Raw genomic sequence first — 20,188 nt, forward strand, 5'->3', positions numbered from 1 at the left:
TAAATATTATACATAAACAGCCACCATAATGAAAACTCCACGTATTATAACAGTATGATTTTAAAAAAATCATATTGAAAGAGTGCATTGCCTTGGAAAAAGCATGTGACATTCCAACTGTACAAATACTGCACATGCATAAATAAATAAAATTGATCAGGTTATATTCTTCAGCTGAACCACATCATAGCGCAGAGACTGAGCTCATCATGGAAGACAATAAAATGAGCACTAACTGTGGAACAATATTATTTGCAGTGGAGGCTGCTGCAATCAGCCATAACAGCAAAACAGTCTGGTCAGCATTAATTGATTTTGTCCTAAACTGGTTTCAGTCCTGATATGAAGAGCACTTATACAGTGGATATAGCGCACCCTTGGACCGCCATTAAACGCTCACATGCCCTCTGTGGCTTACTCATCTAACATCAGACCCCTACTGTTTTCACCCCGTTTAAGGGAAGGAGTCAAATAATAAGCGTAAAAGATGTCAAGAACAAGGAAAGTATCGTTTTAGCAGCCGAGTAGCTGTAGACTTCCTGAAGTACTGCAGCCATGAGAAAAAGAGTTTTCACCAGACTCTAACTAGTCCTGTGAAAAATCACATACACCCCATGATTCAGTACCTTAGAGACTCACCTTTATCAGCAATAACTTGAAATACTCACTTTATGACTTCTTCAGTCTCTCACATCATTGTTGAGGAATTTTAACCCTCTCTTCTTTGTAGTGTTGCTTCAGTTCTGGCTTGCAGGCATTGCTTTAAGCATAGTAGTCTGAAGGCCCCACTACACCACTTCAGTCTTTGATTGGACCATTGCAACTCCTTGATTCTTTTCTTTTTCAACCATTCTGATGTAGATTTGCTGATGTGCTTGGGATGATTGTGTTGTTGCATGACCCAATTTCATCTAAGCTACAGCTATCAGATAGACTGCCTCCCTTTTGACTCCAGAATTCTTTGGTATTCAGAGGAGTTTATGGTCAACTCAATGACTGCAAGGTGCCCAGGTATGGCTGCAAAACAAACCCAAATCATTACCCCTCCACCACCATGCTTAACATTCATGTTGATCTGTTGTGTTTTTTGCATGGTGCTGTGCATTATGGACAAACATCTTCACTTTGTCCTTGCCTTTCCAAACACAACTGTTCCAGAAGTCATTCTTTGTGGTCATGCAATATAGTTCATTGTGATTTAGCAATGGTGACACTTTCTGCTAATCATTAACAACAACAAAATCTAGTCTTGAATGATATTCTTCTGCAGCTCTTCGTGCTAAATACAACACATTCAGCACACATACTTATTATTAAGACATGTAAAGAGTGGACCTAAGTGAAAGAAAAAAATAAAAATAAAATTGTTCAGTCTGGAATGCATACACAGGAGGTCAAAACGTAAAGCAAACAATATAGGAAAGGTCCATAAAACTAAAGAAAAAATCTTACATTGGGAAGGCAAATTGAAACGCAATAAAATACAGTTACACAAGGAGAAGATCAAACTAGAGACAAAACATAAGGAACACAAACTTGAATTCAGCTCCAATGCTTGACCACAAGAAGAAACAAAAACAGGCAGCTGAAAGGTGAACAACAGCTGAGTACTGAGGTGACAGAAGACAAGTGGCACATGAAATTCATGAGAAATGACAGAAACTGAAGCACAATGAAAAAGAATCGTCAAATAAAGCAGTAAGTAAGAGAAACGGGAACTAGAAATATAGAATTAGTAACTCTTGATTGAATTATGCTGATTTAGAAATAAAGCAAAGCCACTATTCTAATTCAAAGTAAACAGTGGTTCACTATGAAAGGGGATGTTGGCTTGGTGTGCCATCCAGGATACATCTGAGAGGCATTTAAGTTCATTTGCAACTGATGTTTAACTGAAACTTGCACATTAAGCCTTTTGTTCAGTCTGTGAACAAGCAAATCAGACATCAAAGTCCTTAATATGGAATCATGGGTACCTACTCTTTTCATTATAGATGTGCTGATTTTTTTTCTTTCTTCGTCTGTGTAAATCGGATGTGTTAAAAAGCCTTAATAATGTCAGCTACATTTCATGAGGTGAATTGTTAAGTAAAAACATTTGGCAGGGACTTCTATCTCTTCTCTTCCTGGTGCTTTATGAAGCAGTACTCTTCGTTTTTTACAGTAAGTAATCATTTCATCATGTGAAGTCTCACATAAAATTATCTTTTGTTATTATTTAATTGGCAATTTTCATCTGATGAAAACTTGAGATTTTTGTCTTTGACGCTTCATTACTTCAAGCACTTCTCACAATTCCTTAATCCCAACATGGACTAATGCTGCTCTGTCCAACACTGCATTTATTCAGGCATAATTGCAAAATCAGGCAAAGTATTGTGAAATGAAGTTCACAGCTGCTTCCTCTTCAGGTTTAATCAGAAAATCAAGACACATTTTGTCTCCAGACAAACGCTTTCCCAATCCTTCCTGATCATTTGTGTTTATCGACGTTTATCGACAAAATTAAGCAGTTTTACAAAGAATAAGACTTATAATACATTTGAATATTCAGGATGACTAATTGTGTTTCATTTTTTTCCCAGATATGTGACTGGCAGACATAATCTCTGGCTGGATTAAGTTCAGAGGCAGCATTTTATGGAGTTTAAAACTGATGCAAAAATTGGAGAAAACCACATCTGCTCACCCTCCTGCCCCGTTCCTAATGAAAATCCTTTGAGAAGCAAGAATGGATGACATACCATAATTATGATAAAAATCCATGAAAAAATCTGCTTGCATTCTTATTTGTCAGCAGATAACGTGGTACAGCCTAATAAAATGGCCAAAAATCATAAAGAAAGTACCTAAAGAAAGAACTGACACTTAAAAACAAGCCCAGCAGGCACCAGAACAGCACCTTTTTTCCCTTTTTTAAGACCACATACAAGATTTAATTTGTTTGCACAACCTGATAACAGCTGCTCTGTGCACTATTTCTGATGAATAACCTCAGCAAAATAAGCTTTGGGGAAACAGGCTATCGGTTAAATGAAATTTTTCATTTAATGTGGATGCTGACAAAAACTGATAGTGGTCATTGTGTTAGGATGATGCTCCTACGTTTCACCATTGTGCACAAATAGAACTGTGAAAATTCGATATACTGCACTGAAAAAAATGTTTTTTTGGCCCTGTAATTATTATTTCAATTAGCTATATAAATTTTACAAAAAATTACAAATTCAGTGCTATTACTTTAAAATAGCAGTTTTTCTTGTAGTGCATTACTTGAGGATTGTTTGTAATTATGTGTCCTCAGTTTTGTATGTAAATTGAATCATTCGATCCAAGTAATATTCACTAAACCAATTCATTGGCTTAATTAGTTGATATTTCCAAGTAAAATGTAATGGAGTGACATCAGTGAATATGGCCACCTTCTCTGCATTCGGAGCATGACGTCAAAGCCCCTCCCCACATTTGAGCGGTCTTTCTTCAGACATACCATGGTCCACATTTCGACGGTTGGCAGACTTGACGGAAACGGGAAGAAGTAGAACCATGAATGTAAGTTTTAAGCGGAACAAACTTTGTACGTTCCTGTTGGCTCACCTACTTAAGTCAGTTTCTCCGCACTGAAAGAAGCTGCGCTAGCAAATAGTGTATTTTCCTGCTAGATTTGCTGACTAACTTTCCTGGCAGGAGGTATGTCCAGAATTTCCCACAGCACTTTACAGCTTAGATGGCCACCTAAACAACACACGCCTGCTGCCTTAACTAACGTCTTTGTGAATAAAACGACCACGGTCCAGTTTAAAATAATTGCTGCACAGCTGCCATGAGGTGTATTTTGAAAAATAACAAAACAAAAAACGATATACGCACTCGATTTCACTCAAGTCTTCATATTGACCTGTTTTAAATTTGCCACCGAACTAACATATGTAAAAAAAACAATAATAATATCAGTGTGCATCCTTGAGTTAGTAGAAATTAGTTGAAAAGCATATAGATAACCTTTTTTCTTTTTTTTTTCTTTTTTTTTTACAGAACATAGGACCTTCTGACTGCTAATTTGAACTCCACAAGGTAAGATCAAATTAGTAACGATTAGGTTTAACTTGTCACATAATTTGTCTGTTTAAGGTGCCACAACATGAGATGGATGTGTAAGATATGTAGCTTTGAGTCAGAGAAGAGGTTGGGATTGTTAAAACACTACAGACTAAAGCATGGAAATGGTGGTCGCAGCCAGTCAGTCCCTTGTCTTCACACTGATTGCCCTTGCTCGTTTAAAACATTTAATGCCCTTAAGACCCATTTGTCTCGACACCATGTGAAGATGGTCACACAAAGTGGACCTCTTTCATTTACTTGTCTACTTTGCTGCTCTGTTTTTTTTAATTCAGAGAAGCAGTATTTTGAGCATCTTAACAACCACTTAAGGAAGTTTGAAGTAGTTGCATGTGTCTTCAAAGACTGCAACTTCAGTACAAATATTTATTCCACCTTTGCTACACATAGACACAGAAAACACCAGTCACACACCCTTGAGGATTTTAAAACTGAAGTATTAAAAAGCAAACCTAATGAACCCATGTTTGCTCAGGATGAGACCTATGTGGAAGAGAGCTTAGAGCTTTGGGATGGGGAACCACAGGAGTTGTCTCAAGATATAAAAGAGAAATTTGGCCATCTATTTTTAAAGTTAGAAAGCATGTTCAATGTCCCAAACAAATGCATTGATGAAATAGTAGATGAGCTTCAGTTTATATCCACCTCTGCATCTGGTCCACTTTTAAGAGATGTGGTGGTGTCCACCTTGAAAAGCCATAACTGTGATCTGGATCCAGCCATTATCTCAGATTTAGTGAAAAATCTTTGTGAGACACACCCTATAAGTACTGCCTTGGGGACAGGTGGCCCTTTCACAACTTATTACAAGAGAAGAGAATTTATGAAGAAGCATTTTTCAGTTGTTGAACCAGAAGAACACATACTTGATAAAAAAAAGGGCAAAACCTTCCAGTATGTCCCAATATTGCCCTCCTTGGTGCAGGTCCTAAGTAAGTCTTTTCAAGAAAACACATTTGAAGGTGAAAAAAAAACTGAAAATGACTTTAAGTACCAGACATTTCGTGATGGATCTCACTATCAAAACAACAAGTTTTTCTCTGTAGAGGAGAACAGAGTGAGTCTCATCCTGTACATTGATGACTTTGAGGTATGTAATCCTCTTGGGACATCTCGAAAAAAGCACAAAGTCACAGCTGTCTATTGGGTGTTGGGAAACATTCCGGTGCAATTACGTTCCACATTGACATCAATCTACCTTGCAATTCTGTGTAAGGCTGAAGACACCAAGCAGTTTGGATTCCAGCGAGTTTTAGAGCCACTGTTAACAGATATCCAAAGCTTGGAGAAAGATGGTCTTTTTGTTCCAGCGTTAGGGAAAGCCATTAAAGGGACTGTGGTCAGTGTGGTGGCAGATAATTTGGGGGCGCACTCTGTGGCAGGATTTGTCGAAAGCTTTGCAGGGTCATACATCTGCCGGTTTTGTGTTGGGGAGCGATCCAAGTTTCAGTCCAATGAAGTGAGATCTGGGTCTTTTCATCAAAGAACCAAAGATCAACATACACTGCATGTACAGACAGCTGTGTCTAGTCCAGATCACCCTCATTGTTATGGTGTAAAAAAACAGTGTGCATTGTCAGAAAAACTTGAGCATTTTCATGTTACATCTGGTTACCCTCCAGATGTTTTACATGATCTGCTGGAGGGTATTGTTCCAGTGGAACTGGCTTTGGCATTTGATAACTTGATCAAGAAAAAATATTTTTCTCTCATGGAACTGAATGATGCCATTTCCAATTTCCCATACAAGTGGAGTGATAAAACAAATCGCCCTCATCTCATTCCTGCTAACTTTTCGACTCGAAAATCAGTAGGGGGCAACGCACATGAAAATTGGTGCTTATTACGTCTTTTGCCTCTGATTATAGGTTTAAAAGTACCCCAACAAGAGCCTGTATGGCAGATGCTGATGACACTGAAAGACATTGTGGACCTTGTCATGTCTCGAGCCCATACTGAAGAAAGCATTTGCTATCTTGACAGCATCATTTCAGAACACCGAAGCAGATTCCTTGATGTTTTCCCCCAACATAAGCTCATTCCCAAGCACCATTTCCTTGAGCACTATCCTCAGCTCATTCGGGAATTTGGCCCCCTAGCTGCCCTCTGGACAATGAGATTCGAGGCCAAACACAGCTTTTTCAAGAAGGTGGTAAGACACACTGGTTGTTTCAGGAATATTTTGCTGTCTCTTGCAAATAAGCACCAGCTCATGGTTGCATATCATCAATCACATTCTGTCAAACCATCACTTGCGGTCACAAAAACAACAGAGGTCTCTTTAGATGTGCTTAAGGATGATCTAAAAGACCTGGTGAAATGCAGATTCCCTGCTGTTACAGCTGTGCATGTTGCCAATAATGTGTGCAGTTTAGGCACCAACTATGCAGTGGGAATGTTGTTGTGTTGTGGTTCCACTGCAGGACTGCCTGACTTTTCTGAAGTGTTACAGATAATGGTGATTTGTAACAAACTGACTTTTTTCGTGAGACAACAAAATACATGGTACAATGAACACCTGAGGAGTTATGAGCTGGAGAACACAGGGAGTGTGCAGTTACTTGAGCAAAGAGAGCTTAAAGATTTTTATCCTTTGGCTTCATACACCCTTGCAGGAAGACGCCTGACAACTTTAAAGCACCACATTTGCCTATCTTTTTGAAATGTGAGGAGAGAAGCTTGTGAATAAATGTCTGTATTTCTCTTCTGTTGTTGCAGCTTCTTCCTGTTGATATGGCACCCTCAGCGAAACTGCGGATAATTTTTGGGGAGGATGATGTCCACAAACTACTTTTACCTGCAGGCATCCCAAGCACACTTCAGGACCTCAATGATGTTCTTCGAGAGACATTTGATATTACAGGACCATTCACTGTTATGTACCAGGACATGGATTTCGATGGTCAGTTCTTCACTTTGACCTCGATTGAGGAAGTACAAGATAAAGCTAACCTCAAAGTAGTAAAAACTGAACCAGTAATCTTAAGTCTCACTACTGTGGACATGTCAGAAGTCGAATCTCCAGTTCCACTATCTACAGAAGCAAGCTCCTCCTCATCTGCATGCGACACAATCCTGTTGTCCTCCCCAGATGAGAGTGGACCATCCTACAGGTCTAAGCCATGGCCATTTAAGTTTGAAATACCAGACTTCTCTTATGATATAGACCTTGCACTGGAAGCAGGAAAGCAAGCTTATGAAAATGATGGCACACTTTTGAACAACCCAAGCGTAACTAGTAGCATTCTTGAGAAGCTTGCAGAGACTATATTTGGCTTCACAGCATATCCAACTGGTGTCCAGATTTTAGCTGTTGCTGAAGCCTTGGTAGCAAAATACCCATGCCTCAAAGAGCCAGGTTCTTTTAATGGCCTATATGGTTGGCAACAGAGGATAAAGTATAAAATGGGCAACTACAGGGCAAAGTTAAGAGGTCGCCAATTAGCCATTCCAGAGCTCGAGGTGAACACACTGAAGAGACGATGCTCCAGTGAAGAGGGTTCACTTAAAGGCTTTAAAAGGGCCAAAAAAGCTGAAGTCAACTATCTGCCACCACTGCCATTCGGTGAGACTGAGGAAACCTTAGAGATGGATAGACTAGATTTGCTGAAGGAAATGAAGAAGAAGAACAATGAGAGGGCAATTAATGAGAAAATGGAGAAGTCTTTCGCTATGAGAAGAAAAGAGGTTGTCAAGGATTGCCCCGCAATCCAAGACCTCTTAGAAAGGTGGCCTTCTCTGTTCTGTGAAAATCAGGTAAATCCAGTTCTTGTTCATGCAGCAACTAAGTGTATGTGAGATCTCATGAGTCATCTTTGACATGATTTTGTGTTTTATCTCTCATTTCAGATCAAAGAGGAGTTTAAGCGAATAACCACAATTCATCTGGAGCGAACGTTTTTGTCCAGATTGGACAGGTACACCACCAAACTCCTGGAGATATTTCGAAGGAAGGGCGGGACTGCAGGGACCAAAATAAAACCAATGTTGGACTCACTCAATAAGGTAAAATTTTAAATTATTTTAATTACATAATCTAATGGAAAAGATGAGGTCATACACACTGAGAATGTATCACTCTTATTTAAAGGACAAGTTGACAAGTTTGTTATTTTAAACTTAAAGCTTTGTTTTCAGATTGTTTATGATGAAATCGAACGATTTTGATTGAAATTTGGACACATGCTGCTGGCCGGAGCTTTTTTGGTTTCTGTGGTAGCACACCCCCACCTCCACAATGGCTTCATACAAAGACGTGAAACTCACCGAGTGGTCAGGGGTGTTCACTGATATGTTCACACACAAATCGTTGCAAAAATGCTTTCCAACAGGTGTTTTACCATTTGTTGTAAAACTGGACCTATTTTTTCAAACGCCTTACACCTGTACATTCTTCCGCCGAGAGCTTGAATAATAGAATGGAATAGCGGCGGACTAATACCGTACATCACAGCACATCTAATACAAGTCAATGGAGTTGGACAAAAACTACAATAAAAACCAGTTGGAAAGTATCTTTTGCAGCGATTTTTGTGTGAACATATCAGTGAACACTTCTGACCACTCGGTGAGTTTCACGTCTTTGTAAACGACAGTTTTATGCATTTTAGGAAGGATTGTTCCAGTGCACCTATGAAGCCATTGTGGAGGTGGGGATGTGCTACCACAGAAACCAAAAAAGCTCGGGCCAGCAGCATGTGTCCAAATTTCAATCAAAATCGTTCGATTTCATCATAAACTGAAAACAGGGCTTTAAGTGTAAAATACTGAACTTGTCCTTTATTCTGATCAGTGTCTGTGTTGGCTGAAACTGTTCTCCTGATCCTGACACTGTGGCCACAATTAACAATTTATGCACATGATTGTCTCTACAAGTGTATACAAACCTGTCATCTCTCCCTTAATATGCGCTCAAAAGCAGAGAAATTTACAGAATTTTCAAAGTGACCCTCTGAGTGCAGCGAGATCCCTTCCTGCTGCCCATAGACTCCAATACAATTATTTCCCAAAATATTACTCTTGTGTGTGGGAATTCCTGTCCTTGACTGGTTAATATTGTGATAGGAGGTACTGATATGTTGCAAAAAATTCATTTGCATGTCCAGTGATGAGGCAGAAAACTTTCCTCACTGGGCAGAGACAGTTTCTGGACCCACAGATTATGACATGCACTGGACTCTTGTCACATCGTTGAGAAATTCATGTTAAGTTGTACACTTCACAACGTTAGAATGTAGCTGCAGGCTTACATTCTCCATGGGTAACTTTCTGTTTACATCTGTATGTGCTGTTATGTATGTATGTTACATATGTTATGTTGTGTATTTTCTGCAATAAATTTTCTTTTTGGGTTTAATAGCATCATGTCGATGGCAGAAGGGACATTATCATTCGTTGCTTAGTTGAGTATCTTGGAGAGAGTGGAGAGGAGCTGATCAAAGACCATCAGGTATCTGATGATCATAATGACTGTATTAAAATTGTCTAACCTTATAATCTGGTCTTCACTTGTGATGATATATTGAAGGTCAAAGATTCTCTACACTCGTGATGTTTTTTTAAAAAAGACTCAAGATTAATATTTTCAATCAGGCTTTTAACTAATTTCTTAAATCTTTATGCTCTTACCCTTTATTTTTTAAATCATATTTAATCTTTATCTTATCTGCCTTAAACTTTAACTTGCCTTTTGTCTGGTTTTTTTCTGACTATTTAACGATCACTTATTAACTTTATTTTATGAGCAAAAGAGTATTTAATTTGATTATACCTTTATAACCTATTTTAATGATTTAATGGTTCTGGTCTACCAACACGCGTGCCGTCCCATGGACAGCTCCAGGCTGGATGGCCCCCAAAAGTGATTTTCTTTGTCTCAGGGTCAGCCTCTGTGAAGCACGTTCTGTAACTTTACGTATGAAAATTGGGTATACCTCTTTTTTATTTTTACATTTTTTTTCTCTTAACCTTTTCTTTTACTTGGAATCTATTCTAGTTATTTCTAATTGTGGTTTGTTTGTTTTCACAGGAGGACGTCAGCCAAGAAGCATTGAAAGAGGACTGCAGTAATCACATGATGAAGATCATCGTAATCCATCCCAATGTGGCACAGGAAAACCAAGATCCTGTGAACGTGTCGGTCATCATTGAGGGGACAGAAATTCTGGAGGACTGCGGAAGTGTGACAAACGCTTGCCTCCTGCTCATGGGTGTCATCTATGCTGTCAACTTAAGTTACCCACTGAAACTGAAATATACGTTTGAGGTATTTCAGAAGCTGTTTCTTGAGCTTGACATCCTTAAAATGTCACCAAAGGTCCAGTCTCTCCACAAGAAACTTTTAGTGTGAGTGTTCCAGTGTTATTTGTGCTTTTGTCCAGCACAATTAATTTGTTTGCATTTTGTCTGTTTTCTGACAGTAATTAGTGTGAATGCTTGAAAAGCATTCACAGTATTGTTATTCGAATCTTTATTATTATTAGTGTGAATGCTTGAAAAGCATTCACAGTATTGTTATTCTAATCTTTATTATTATTAGTGTGAATGCTTGAAAAGCATTCACAGTATTGTTATTCTAATCTTTATTATTATTATATTTTATTTTTCCGTACGTTTTTTGAAAGCCTACTCCTTCAAAACCGTTCAACTTAGAAAAACCATTCAAACACCGTTAGATTCCTATTATTTTGGACAACATTGCTTCTATTTTTCTCATTTTTAACATTTATATTTTTAATTTTATTCAACTTTTTTCAACAAAAATTTATAATGTATTTCAATGGGGAGACCCTTCAAATCCTCATTCAACTTACTCATTTTTAAACTCTTACTACTTCCACATACATTGACATAGAGCCACCATTCAAACTTTAAAACGAAGACAAGACATTCAACTATTCAACTTGTATTTATCTTTTCAATATCTATTATACTTTTTCTTCAGTTCCAGTTTAAGTTTCATGATGTTTTTTCACCCGTTTCAGAGTTTATAATGGGTGTGTATGGGACGGAATGTTGGGGCTAGAGTGAGACAGCTCAACTGCTAGAGTGAGAGGAGCAAAAAAATTAATCTTAAAATCTTTTTTAAAACTGCTGCTGTGTCCACAGCGTTTGCTCTACAGGTATGATTTTACCCTCAAAACGTAGCCATGGCTGTCCTCTTTCATCCAATGTGTTTACTATTGTCCTAGGTGTTATGGTTCTTTCATAAATGTCACCAATGCACAGCCTCCTCCCTCCAACTCTTCCATAGACTCTAATGTTAAAATGGCTCAGAAGGTTCGTTTGAAAATCAGAAGAGCATGGTATCTTTCCACTGTCACCACGTCCATATAATAAACTCCACAGACATGAAAACTGAGAATTTGGTAGACTAGACATTGCTGTCGCTCACAGTGAAAGAATTTTGTCAATACGACTTTTACTTTTCATTTGGGAACGATTTGTTTCGGCCTGACTTTTCTGTTCATTTTAAGCAGCAAAAGTGAGGTGCATGTCTGTGTCCGTGTGTATGGAGCCATTGGGTGCGGTCACTATAGCAACCAGGCTCACACCTGCCTGCTTAACGAGCTCTCTCTGCCACTCTGCCAAAATTAATCTTAAACACTTCTCTTTCAACTGCTGCTGTGTCCACAGTGTTAAAGCCATCATTTTACCCTCAAAACGTCGCCATCGTTGTTCTTTTTCCAACATCTTGTCTTTCAAAGCTCAGAGATGTAAACTTTTAAACTGTGTGGGTCCAAGTGGAGGGATCACATTTTAGTCATTCAGTGATTCAAAGAATATGACCTTTTAATATTCTTTCAGATGTTTTCTGACTCTAAATGTTCTTTTCTCATTTCTTAGGTTTTTCTAATTTACAATTAAAACATTTTCAGCTTTTTTCCAACTTCTGTGTGAACATCAGCTTTTAGTACTTTTGTTTTCAGATTAAATTTTCTTTTCTTTTTATCTAATTCAAAATTTTTAAATTAAATTCAGCATTTTATTCATTTCAGTGCATACATTCAGATTCAAGCATTCACACTGCAGTTTCTTCAGAAAATGCACTTTCTAGTTATATTTTATTATTATTATTATCTATTCCGTACGTTTTTTGAAAGCCTACTCCTTCAAAACCGTTCAACTTAGAAAAACCATTCAAACACCATTAGATTCCTATTCTTTTGGACAACATTGCTTCTATTTTTTCTCATTTTTAACATTTATATTTTTAATTTTATTCAACTTTTTTCAACAAAAATTTATAATGTATTTCAATGGGGAGACCCTTCAAATTCTCATTCAACTTCCTCCTCTTTAAACTGTATCTACTTCCACATACATTGACATAGAGCCACCATTCAAACTTTAAAACGAAGACAAGACATTCAACTATTCAACTTGTATTTATCTTTTCAATATCTATTATACTTTTTCTTCAGTTCCAGTTTAAGTTTCATGATGTTTTTTCACCCGTTTCAGAGTTTATAATGGGTGTGTATGGGACGGAATGTTGGGGCTAGAGTGAGGCAGCTCAACTGCTAGAGTGAGAGGAGCAAAAAAATTAATCTTAAAATCTTTTTTAAAACTGCTGCTGTGTCCACAGCGTTTGCTCTACAGGTATGATTTTACCCTCAAAACGTAGCCATGGCTGTCCTCTTTCATCCAATGTGTTTACTATTGTCCTAGGTGTTACGGTTCTTTCATAAATGTCACCAATGCACAGCCTCCTCCCTCCAACTCTTCCATAGACTCTAATGTTAAAACGGCTCAGAAGGTTGGTTTGAAAATCAGAAGAGCATGGTGTTTTTACACTGTCACCACGTCCATATAATAAACTCCACAGGCATGAAAACTGAGAATTAGGTAGAGTGGACATTGCTGCCGCTCACGGTGAAAGAATTTCGTCAATACGACCTATACTTTTCATTTGGGAGCGATTTGTTTCGGCCTGACTTTTCTGTTCATTTTAAGCAGCAAAAGTGAGGCGCATGTCTGTGTACGTGTGTATGGAGCCATTGGGTGCAGTCACTATAGCAACCAGGCTCACACCTGCCTGCTTAACGAGCTCTGCCTGCCACTGTGCCAAGATTCATCTTAAGCACTTCTCTTTCAACTGCTGCTGTGTCCACAGTGTTACAGCCATCATTTTACCCTCAAATTGTCGCCATTATTGTTCTCTTTCCAACATCTTGTCTTTCAAAGCTCAGGCATTTAAACTTTTTAAACTGTGTGGATCAAAGTGGAGGGATCACATTTGAGTCATTCAGTGATTCAAAGAATATGACCTTTTAATATTCTTTCAGATGTTTTCTGACTCTAAATGTTCTTTTCTCATTTCTTAGGTTTTTCTAATTTACAATTAAAACATTTTCAGCTTTTTTCCAACTTCTTCTTCTGTGTAACCTTCAGCTTTTAGCAGTTCAGCACCTTTGTTTTCAGGTTAAATTCGGGTTTTTTTTTTTATCTCATTCAAAATTTTTAACTTAAATTCAGTAATTATTTCATTTCAATGCATACATTCAGATTCAAGCATTCACACTGCAGTTTCTTCAGAAAATGCACTTTCTAGTTATTTTTTCCTATTCCGTACGTTTTTCGCCGACTATCTCCTTCAAAACCGTTCAACTTAGAAAAACCATTCAAATACCATTAGATTCCTCTTCTTTTGGAATGGTGTGCTTCTATTTTTCTCATTTTTAACATTTATATTTTTAATTTTATTTAACTTTTTTCAACAAAAATTTCCCATGTATTTCAATGGGGAGACCCTTCAAATTCTCATTCAATTCACTCATTTTTAAACTCTTACTACTTCCACATACGTTGACATAGAGCCACCATTCAAACTTTAAAACGAAGACAAGATATTCAACTATTCAACTTGTATTTATCTTTTCAATATCTATTATACTTTGTCTTCAGTTCCAGTTTAAGTTTCATGATGTTTTTTCACCCGTTTCAGAGTTTATAATGGGTGTGTATGGGACGGAATGTTGGGGCTAGAGTGAGACAGCTCAACTGCTAGAGTGAGAGGAGCAAAAAAATTAATCTTAAAATATTTTTTAAAACTGCTGCTGTGTCCGCAGCGTTTGCTCTACAGGTATGATTTTACCATCAAAACGTAGCCATGGCTGTCCTCTTTCATCCAATGTGTTTACTATTGTCCTAGGTGTTATGGTTCTTTCATAAATGTCACCAATGCACAGCCTCCTCCCTCCAACTCTTCCATAGACTCTAATGTTAAAATGGCTCAGAAGGTTCTTTTGAAAATCAGAAGAGCATGGTGTCTTTCCACTGTCACCACGTCCATACAATAAACTCCACAGGCATGAAAACTGAGAATTCAGTAGACTAGACATTGCTGTCGCTCACGGTGAAAGAATTTTGTCAATACGACTTGTACTTTTCATATGGGAACGATTTGTTTCGGCCTGACTTTTCTGTTCATTTTAAGCAGCAAAAGTGAGGCGCATGTCTGTGTACGTGTGTATGGAGCCCTTGGGTGCGGTCACTATAGCAACCAGGCTCACACCTGCCTGCTTAACGAGCTCTGCCTGCCACTGTACCAAGATTCATCTTAAACACTTCTCTTTCAACTGCTGCTGTGTCCACAGTGTTAAAGCCATCATTTTACCCTCAAAACGTCGCCATCGTTGTTCTTTTTCCAACATCTTGTCTTTCAAAGCTCAGAGATGTAAACTTTTTAAACTGTGTGGGTCCAAGTGGAGGGATCACATTTTAGTCATTCAGTGATTCAAAGAATATGACCTTTTAATATTCATTCAGATGTTTTCTGACTCTAAATGTTCTTTTCTCATTTCTTAGGGTTTTCTAATTTACATTTAAAACATTTTCAGTTTTTTTCCAACTCCTTCTTCTGTGTAACCTTTAGCTTTTAGCAGTTCAGCACCTTTGTTTTCAGGTTAAATTCGTTTGTTTTGTTTTTTTTTTGTTTTTTTATCTCATTCAATATTTTTAACTCAAAATTCAGCAATTAATTCATTTCAGTGCATACATTCAGATTCAAGCATTCACACTGCAGTTTCTTCAGAAAATGCACTTTCTAGTAATATTTTATTATCTATTCCGTACGTTTTTTGAAAGCCTACTCCTTCAAAACCGTTCAACTTAGAAAAACCATTCAAACACCATTAGATTCCTATTCTTTTGGACATGATTGCTTGTATTTTTCTCATTTTTAACATTTATATTTTTAATTTTATTCAACTTTATTCAACAAAAATTTCCCATGTATTTCAATGGGGAGACCCTTCAAATTCTCATTCAACTTACTCATTTTTAAACTCTTACTACTTCAACATACGTTCACATAGAGCCACCATTCAAACTTTAAAACGAAGACAAGACATTCAACTATTCAACTTGTATTTATCTTTTCAATATCTATTATACTTTTTCTTCAGTTCCAGTTTAAGTTTCATGATGTTTTTTCACCCGTTTCAGAGTTTATAATGGGTGTGTATGGGACGGAATGTTGGGGCTAGAGTGAGGCAGCTCAACTGCTAGAGTGAGAGGAGCAAAAAAATTAATCTTAAAATCTTTTTTAAAACTGCTGCTGTGTCCGCAGCGTTTGCTCTACAGGTATGATTTTACCCTCAAAACGTAGCCATGGCTGTCCTCTTTCATCCAATGTGTTTACTATTGTACTAGGTGTTATGGTTCTTTCATAAATGTCACCAATGCACAGCCTCCTCCCTCCAACTCTTCCATAGACTCTAATGTTAAAATGGCTCAGAAGGTTCGTTTGAAAATCAGAAGAGCATGGTGTCTTTCCACTGTCACCACGTCCATATAATAAACTCCACAGACATGAAAACTGAGAATTTGGTAGACTAGACATTGCTGTCGCTCACAGTGAAAGAATTTTGTCAATACGACTTTTACTTTTCATTTGGGAACGATTTGTTTCGGCCTGACTTTTCTGTTCATTTTAAGCAGCAAAAGTGAGGTGCATGTCTGTGTCCGTGTGTATGGAGCCATTGGGTGCGGTCACTATAGCAACCAGGCTCACACCTGCCTGCTTAACGAGCTCTCTCTGCCACTCTGCCAAAATTAATCTTAAACACTTCTCTTTCAACTGCTGCTGTGTCCACAGTGTTAAAGCCATCATTTTACCCTCAAAACGTCGCCATCGTTGTTCTTTTTCCAACATCTTGTCTTTCAAAGCTCAGAGATGTCAACTTTTTAAACTGTGTGGGTCCAAGTGGAGGGATCACATTTTAGTCATTCAGTGATTCAAAGAATATGACCTTTTAATATTCATTCAGATGTTTTCTGACTCTAAATGTTCTTTTCTCATTTCTTAGGTTTTTCTAATTTACAATTAAAACATTTTCAGCTTTTTTCCAACTTCTTCTTCTGTGTAACCTTCAGCTTTTAGCAGTTCAGCACTGTTGTTTTCAGGTTAAATTCAGGTTGTTTTTTTTGTTTTTTTATCTCATTCAAAATTTTTAACTCAAAATTCAGCAATTAATTCATTTCAGTCCACATGTCTGTGTCCGTGTGTATGGAGCCCTTGGGTGCAGTCACTATAGCAACCAGGCTCACACCTGCCTGCTTAACGAGCTCTGTCTCTCACTCTGCCAAGATTAAATCAAAAATGTGTGTTACATCTAAGCAGTTGTAGTAAGATTAACTTTTTCAATAGGTACAATAAGACAGGTTTGACAGGCTTTTGCCACAGATTAACAGTATGTCAGTAGTTAATATAGGCTAACTGAATAGAGCCCTGAATTATTGCCCTGTTAAATTCAAGTTGATTGTGTATTGGTGGACTTGTCTTCTCCACACAGGTTTTTCATACCTCGGCAGTTTTAGTCAGTTGATGACTTTAAAATAATCTTTTCTGACTGGATAATTAAAGCTCACAGCATCTACCTGTCTGTAGTGTATTTTCCCACATTTTAAATAATCGAATCTCATTTAATGTCTCTGTTTTTAGTCTGTATAGTTTATCTCCCCACGAATACGCTCAAAGTAGTCTTAAAATAAAATCCATAAAACAGTTCAAGATGACATACTTTTTATTTGCTAATTTAATGCCAGTTGCCCTCTTTCCTGAGTATAAGCGAATGAGTGACATAAAGAGAAAAAGTACCAATTTGTATGCTGGTGAGTCTTGTGTATTTTTTTCTCTGTCTCTCTATGACAGAGAAATATATATGCTCATTATTGATGTTCAAACTGATGCTCAAATTTCCAAGCACCACCTGAACGCCTCATCAGTCTTTAACTAATCACTGCACCAACTGCCGTCATTCCGCTTTGCTCTCTGCTGTGGTAAGTACAATACACTCAGTACAGCACGGTTTTAATTTTATGATGGTAAAAATACATGTTTGACATTTAAACTCACATATCAAGTCTTTTTAAAGTTCAACAGAGTTCAAAGAATAAAGAAAGCAAAAAAAGAATAACCTTTGCTACCATTTATATAGGTTTATGACTTTTGCTGTTAGCAGCAGTGCTAACGCTAGCTTCAATGCTAATGCTAGCTATAGTGCTAACACTAGCCTTAGCAGTTGTTAACTGACAAAAAGAATATTCTTGTGATATTCCTGTGATATTTATTGGCGGTCAGTGAGACAAAAGTAACAAATGAGATTTATTATTGCCATTGTGCCTCAGTTTTAACAGTAAGAGTACTTTATGACTTTTGCTGTTAGTAGCAGTGCTAATGCTAGCTTCGATGCTAATGCTAGCATCAATGCTAACGCTAGCTATAGTGCCAACACTAGCCTTAGCAGTTTTTAACTGACAAAAAGAATATTCCTGTGATATTCCTGTGATATTTATTGGCGGTCAGTGAGACAAAAGTAACAAATGAGCTTTATTATTGCCATTGTGCCTCAGTTTTAACAGTAAGAGTGCTAGTTCTACCAGCAGTGCTAACACTAACTGAAGTGCTAACGCTAGCAGGAATGCTAGCGTTAGCAGTGATGCTAAGGCTAGTAACAGTCTAACAGTAGCCTTATATAAGTACTTAAATAAATACTTCAGTTAATTAGTTTGAATTATAAAATGGCTGCTGTATCAGCTGGTGTGCTATATTACTCTATAATTACCCTGCTGACTATAAGTTCAGTGTATCATGTCGTGTGGGCTTTGTTTTTTTGTTAGTCTGATAACACTGTACAGACAACTAACATGTTATTTCTTGTCTTACACTTTCAGGAACTTGACTCACATCTGTGCTTTGCCTGGTAGGTGTGCACATACTGTTAGAGAAGTACACCAAATTTTTAAAAAAAGAGTCTGACTAATATAAGCTTTAAAGTGATGGGTTCAAACTTTGTGCTAGACCTTTTAAACACATTTTTATAATAAATACACATAAGTTCAGCTTAACAATTGGGCTAAAATATTTTTTTCGTACATTTTTGCACATTACATGTGATTAGTTAACAATTCACTCAATCATATTTGTATTTAAAAATATTATTGCTGAATTTAATTAAATATTTATTCTTTTAAAAAGTGCCAAATTGTGCAACTTTTTGCACATGGCAGCCGACAACAGTTTAGCTTGAATATTTGTTTTGTCCTTTTTCAGTAGTCACAATTAGTTCATACAATTACCATGTGATATAATTTTATTAAAATTATTTTTTTTCTTGTTTTTTGTTCACAGTGTGCAGAAGAAGAACAAGGACCAGATCTCCAGTCTTCTATCTCACATCCCAACCCCCCAACCCCTCTATCTTCTGTCCTACTCCACCTGTTGTCTCTGCCTTCTTTCCATCTGTATTTCACCCTGTGGTTTGTGAGAAATTTTGCCAAACCAAGAATCTTATTGCGGTTTGATTTAAAGCCGCGTCTCTCCTGCTCTGTCTGTTCTCTCTGCTAAATTTTCTCTCTACCTGTTTTTCACTCTTTGGCTTGCTGCTGAAAAATGCACAAGCCAATAAAACAATAAAGAGTGCATATTTTGCCTCAACCTGAGAACAAACTGAACAAACAAAGAAAACTCTGCGGTTTGATTTAAAGCCGTGTCTCTCCTGCTCTGTCTGTTCTCTCTGCTAAATTTTCTCTCTACCTGTTTTTCACTCTTGGCTTGCTGCTGAAAAATGCCAAGCCATTAAAGCAATAAAGAGTGCATATTGCCTCTACCTGAGAACAAACTGAACAAATAAAGAAAACTCTAATTCACGGTTTGATTGTGATTTCCCAGCCGTGTTTCTCCTGCTCTGTCTGTTCTCTCTTCTAAATTTTCTCTCTAGCTGTTTTTCACTTTGCGCTTGCTGCTAAGTTGTGCCAAGCCAATAAAGAGAGTGCATATTATTCTCTCGACTGACAAACTGTCAAACAAACAAAGACATCTGTTTCTGAGAAATAAAAACTGAAATATAAAGACAAAGAAAACATCTCCTGCTCTGTGCCACTCTTATTTTATAAACATATTTTCTAAAGACTAAGAGAAACACTTGTGTAAAAATGCCAAGGAAGCAGAAAAAGTCACAAGCTGCAAAACAACGCTGGAAGAAGTTCCATGAGTTTCATGAAGTACCAACATGTGAACAAGCTGAGTGTGATTTTCCTCAGAGCTCTGCAGAAGACTTTGTGTCTGCAAAGACCAATGCTGATGGTGTCAAACAGGCAGGTCAACATGTTCCTGCACATGTACAACAGGTATCCTATGCAGATGCTGTAAAGATTGGATTGCAGCATGAATTTAATGATCATCAGGTAAACCATAGAGACCAACCTGAGGTGTCAAGTGCCCCACAGGTGGGTTATGCTGATATTGTAAAAAGAGGCCGTCACAGTGATGTGGCAGGACCATCTCATGCAGAAAGAGTGAACTTTGAAAACCAGCCCTCTGTTACACATATCTGTGCATCTCACAGCCAGGCTCATCCCAAATATGGAGACTCCAGAAACAAGCAGTGCACATGTAACTCACTCACATTTCTTGCTTTCCTTCATGAGAATGATAACATGACTACAGCTGACCTTAATCTGGTCTTGGATAAAGGTGATGTGATGTACAAAGAGGCCAAGAAAAGATTTCCTAAAAATATTCATTTGGCAACCGATGAGCTGCCAGACAAAGTTGATGCTCGCT

General features: G+C 37.6%; 1 protein-coding gene and 1 long non-coding RNA gene across 2 annotated transcripts; both read left to right on the forward strand.

Annotated features, from left to right (window-relative positions):
* Window positions 1–3,178: 3,178 nt before the first annotated feature.
* LOC309720755 (uncharacterized protein) lies at window positions 3,179–10,534 on the forward strand. Its single transcript, XM_082557906.1, has 7 exons — window positions 3,179–3,552; window positions 4,036–4,074; window positions 5,988–6,271; window positions 6,838–7,875; window positions 7,969–8,124; window positions 9,479–9,568; window positions 10,148–10,534. The coding sequence occupies exons 3-7, from the start codon at window positions 6,023–6,025 to the stop codon at window positions 10,466–10,468; spliced, it is 1,854 nt and encodes a 617-aa protein (XP_082414032.1). The 5' UTR covers window positions 3,179–3,552; window positions 4,036–4,074; window positions 5,988–6,022; the 3' UTR covers window positions 10,469–10,534.
* A 6,686-nt stretch (window positions 10,535–17,220) lies between these two features.
* On the forward strand, window positions 17,221–19,487 carry LOC309720999. Its single transcript, XR_014280623.1, has 4 exons — window positions 17,221–17,235; window positions 17,328–17,403; window positions 18,298–18,326; window positions 18,755–19,487. It is a non-coding gene; the product is annotated as an uncharacterized lncRNA (long non-coding RNA).
* The last annotated feature ends 701 nt before the right edge of the window (window positions 19,488–20,188 follow it).

This window comes from Aulonocara stuartgranti (genome assembly GCF_965226115.1).
Source record: "Aulonocara stuartgranti genome assembly, chromosome: 13".
NCBI classification, from domain to species: domain Eukaryota; kingdom Metazoa; phylum Chordata; class Actinopteri; order Cichliformes; family Cichlidae; genus Aulonocara; species Aulonocara stuartgranti.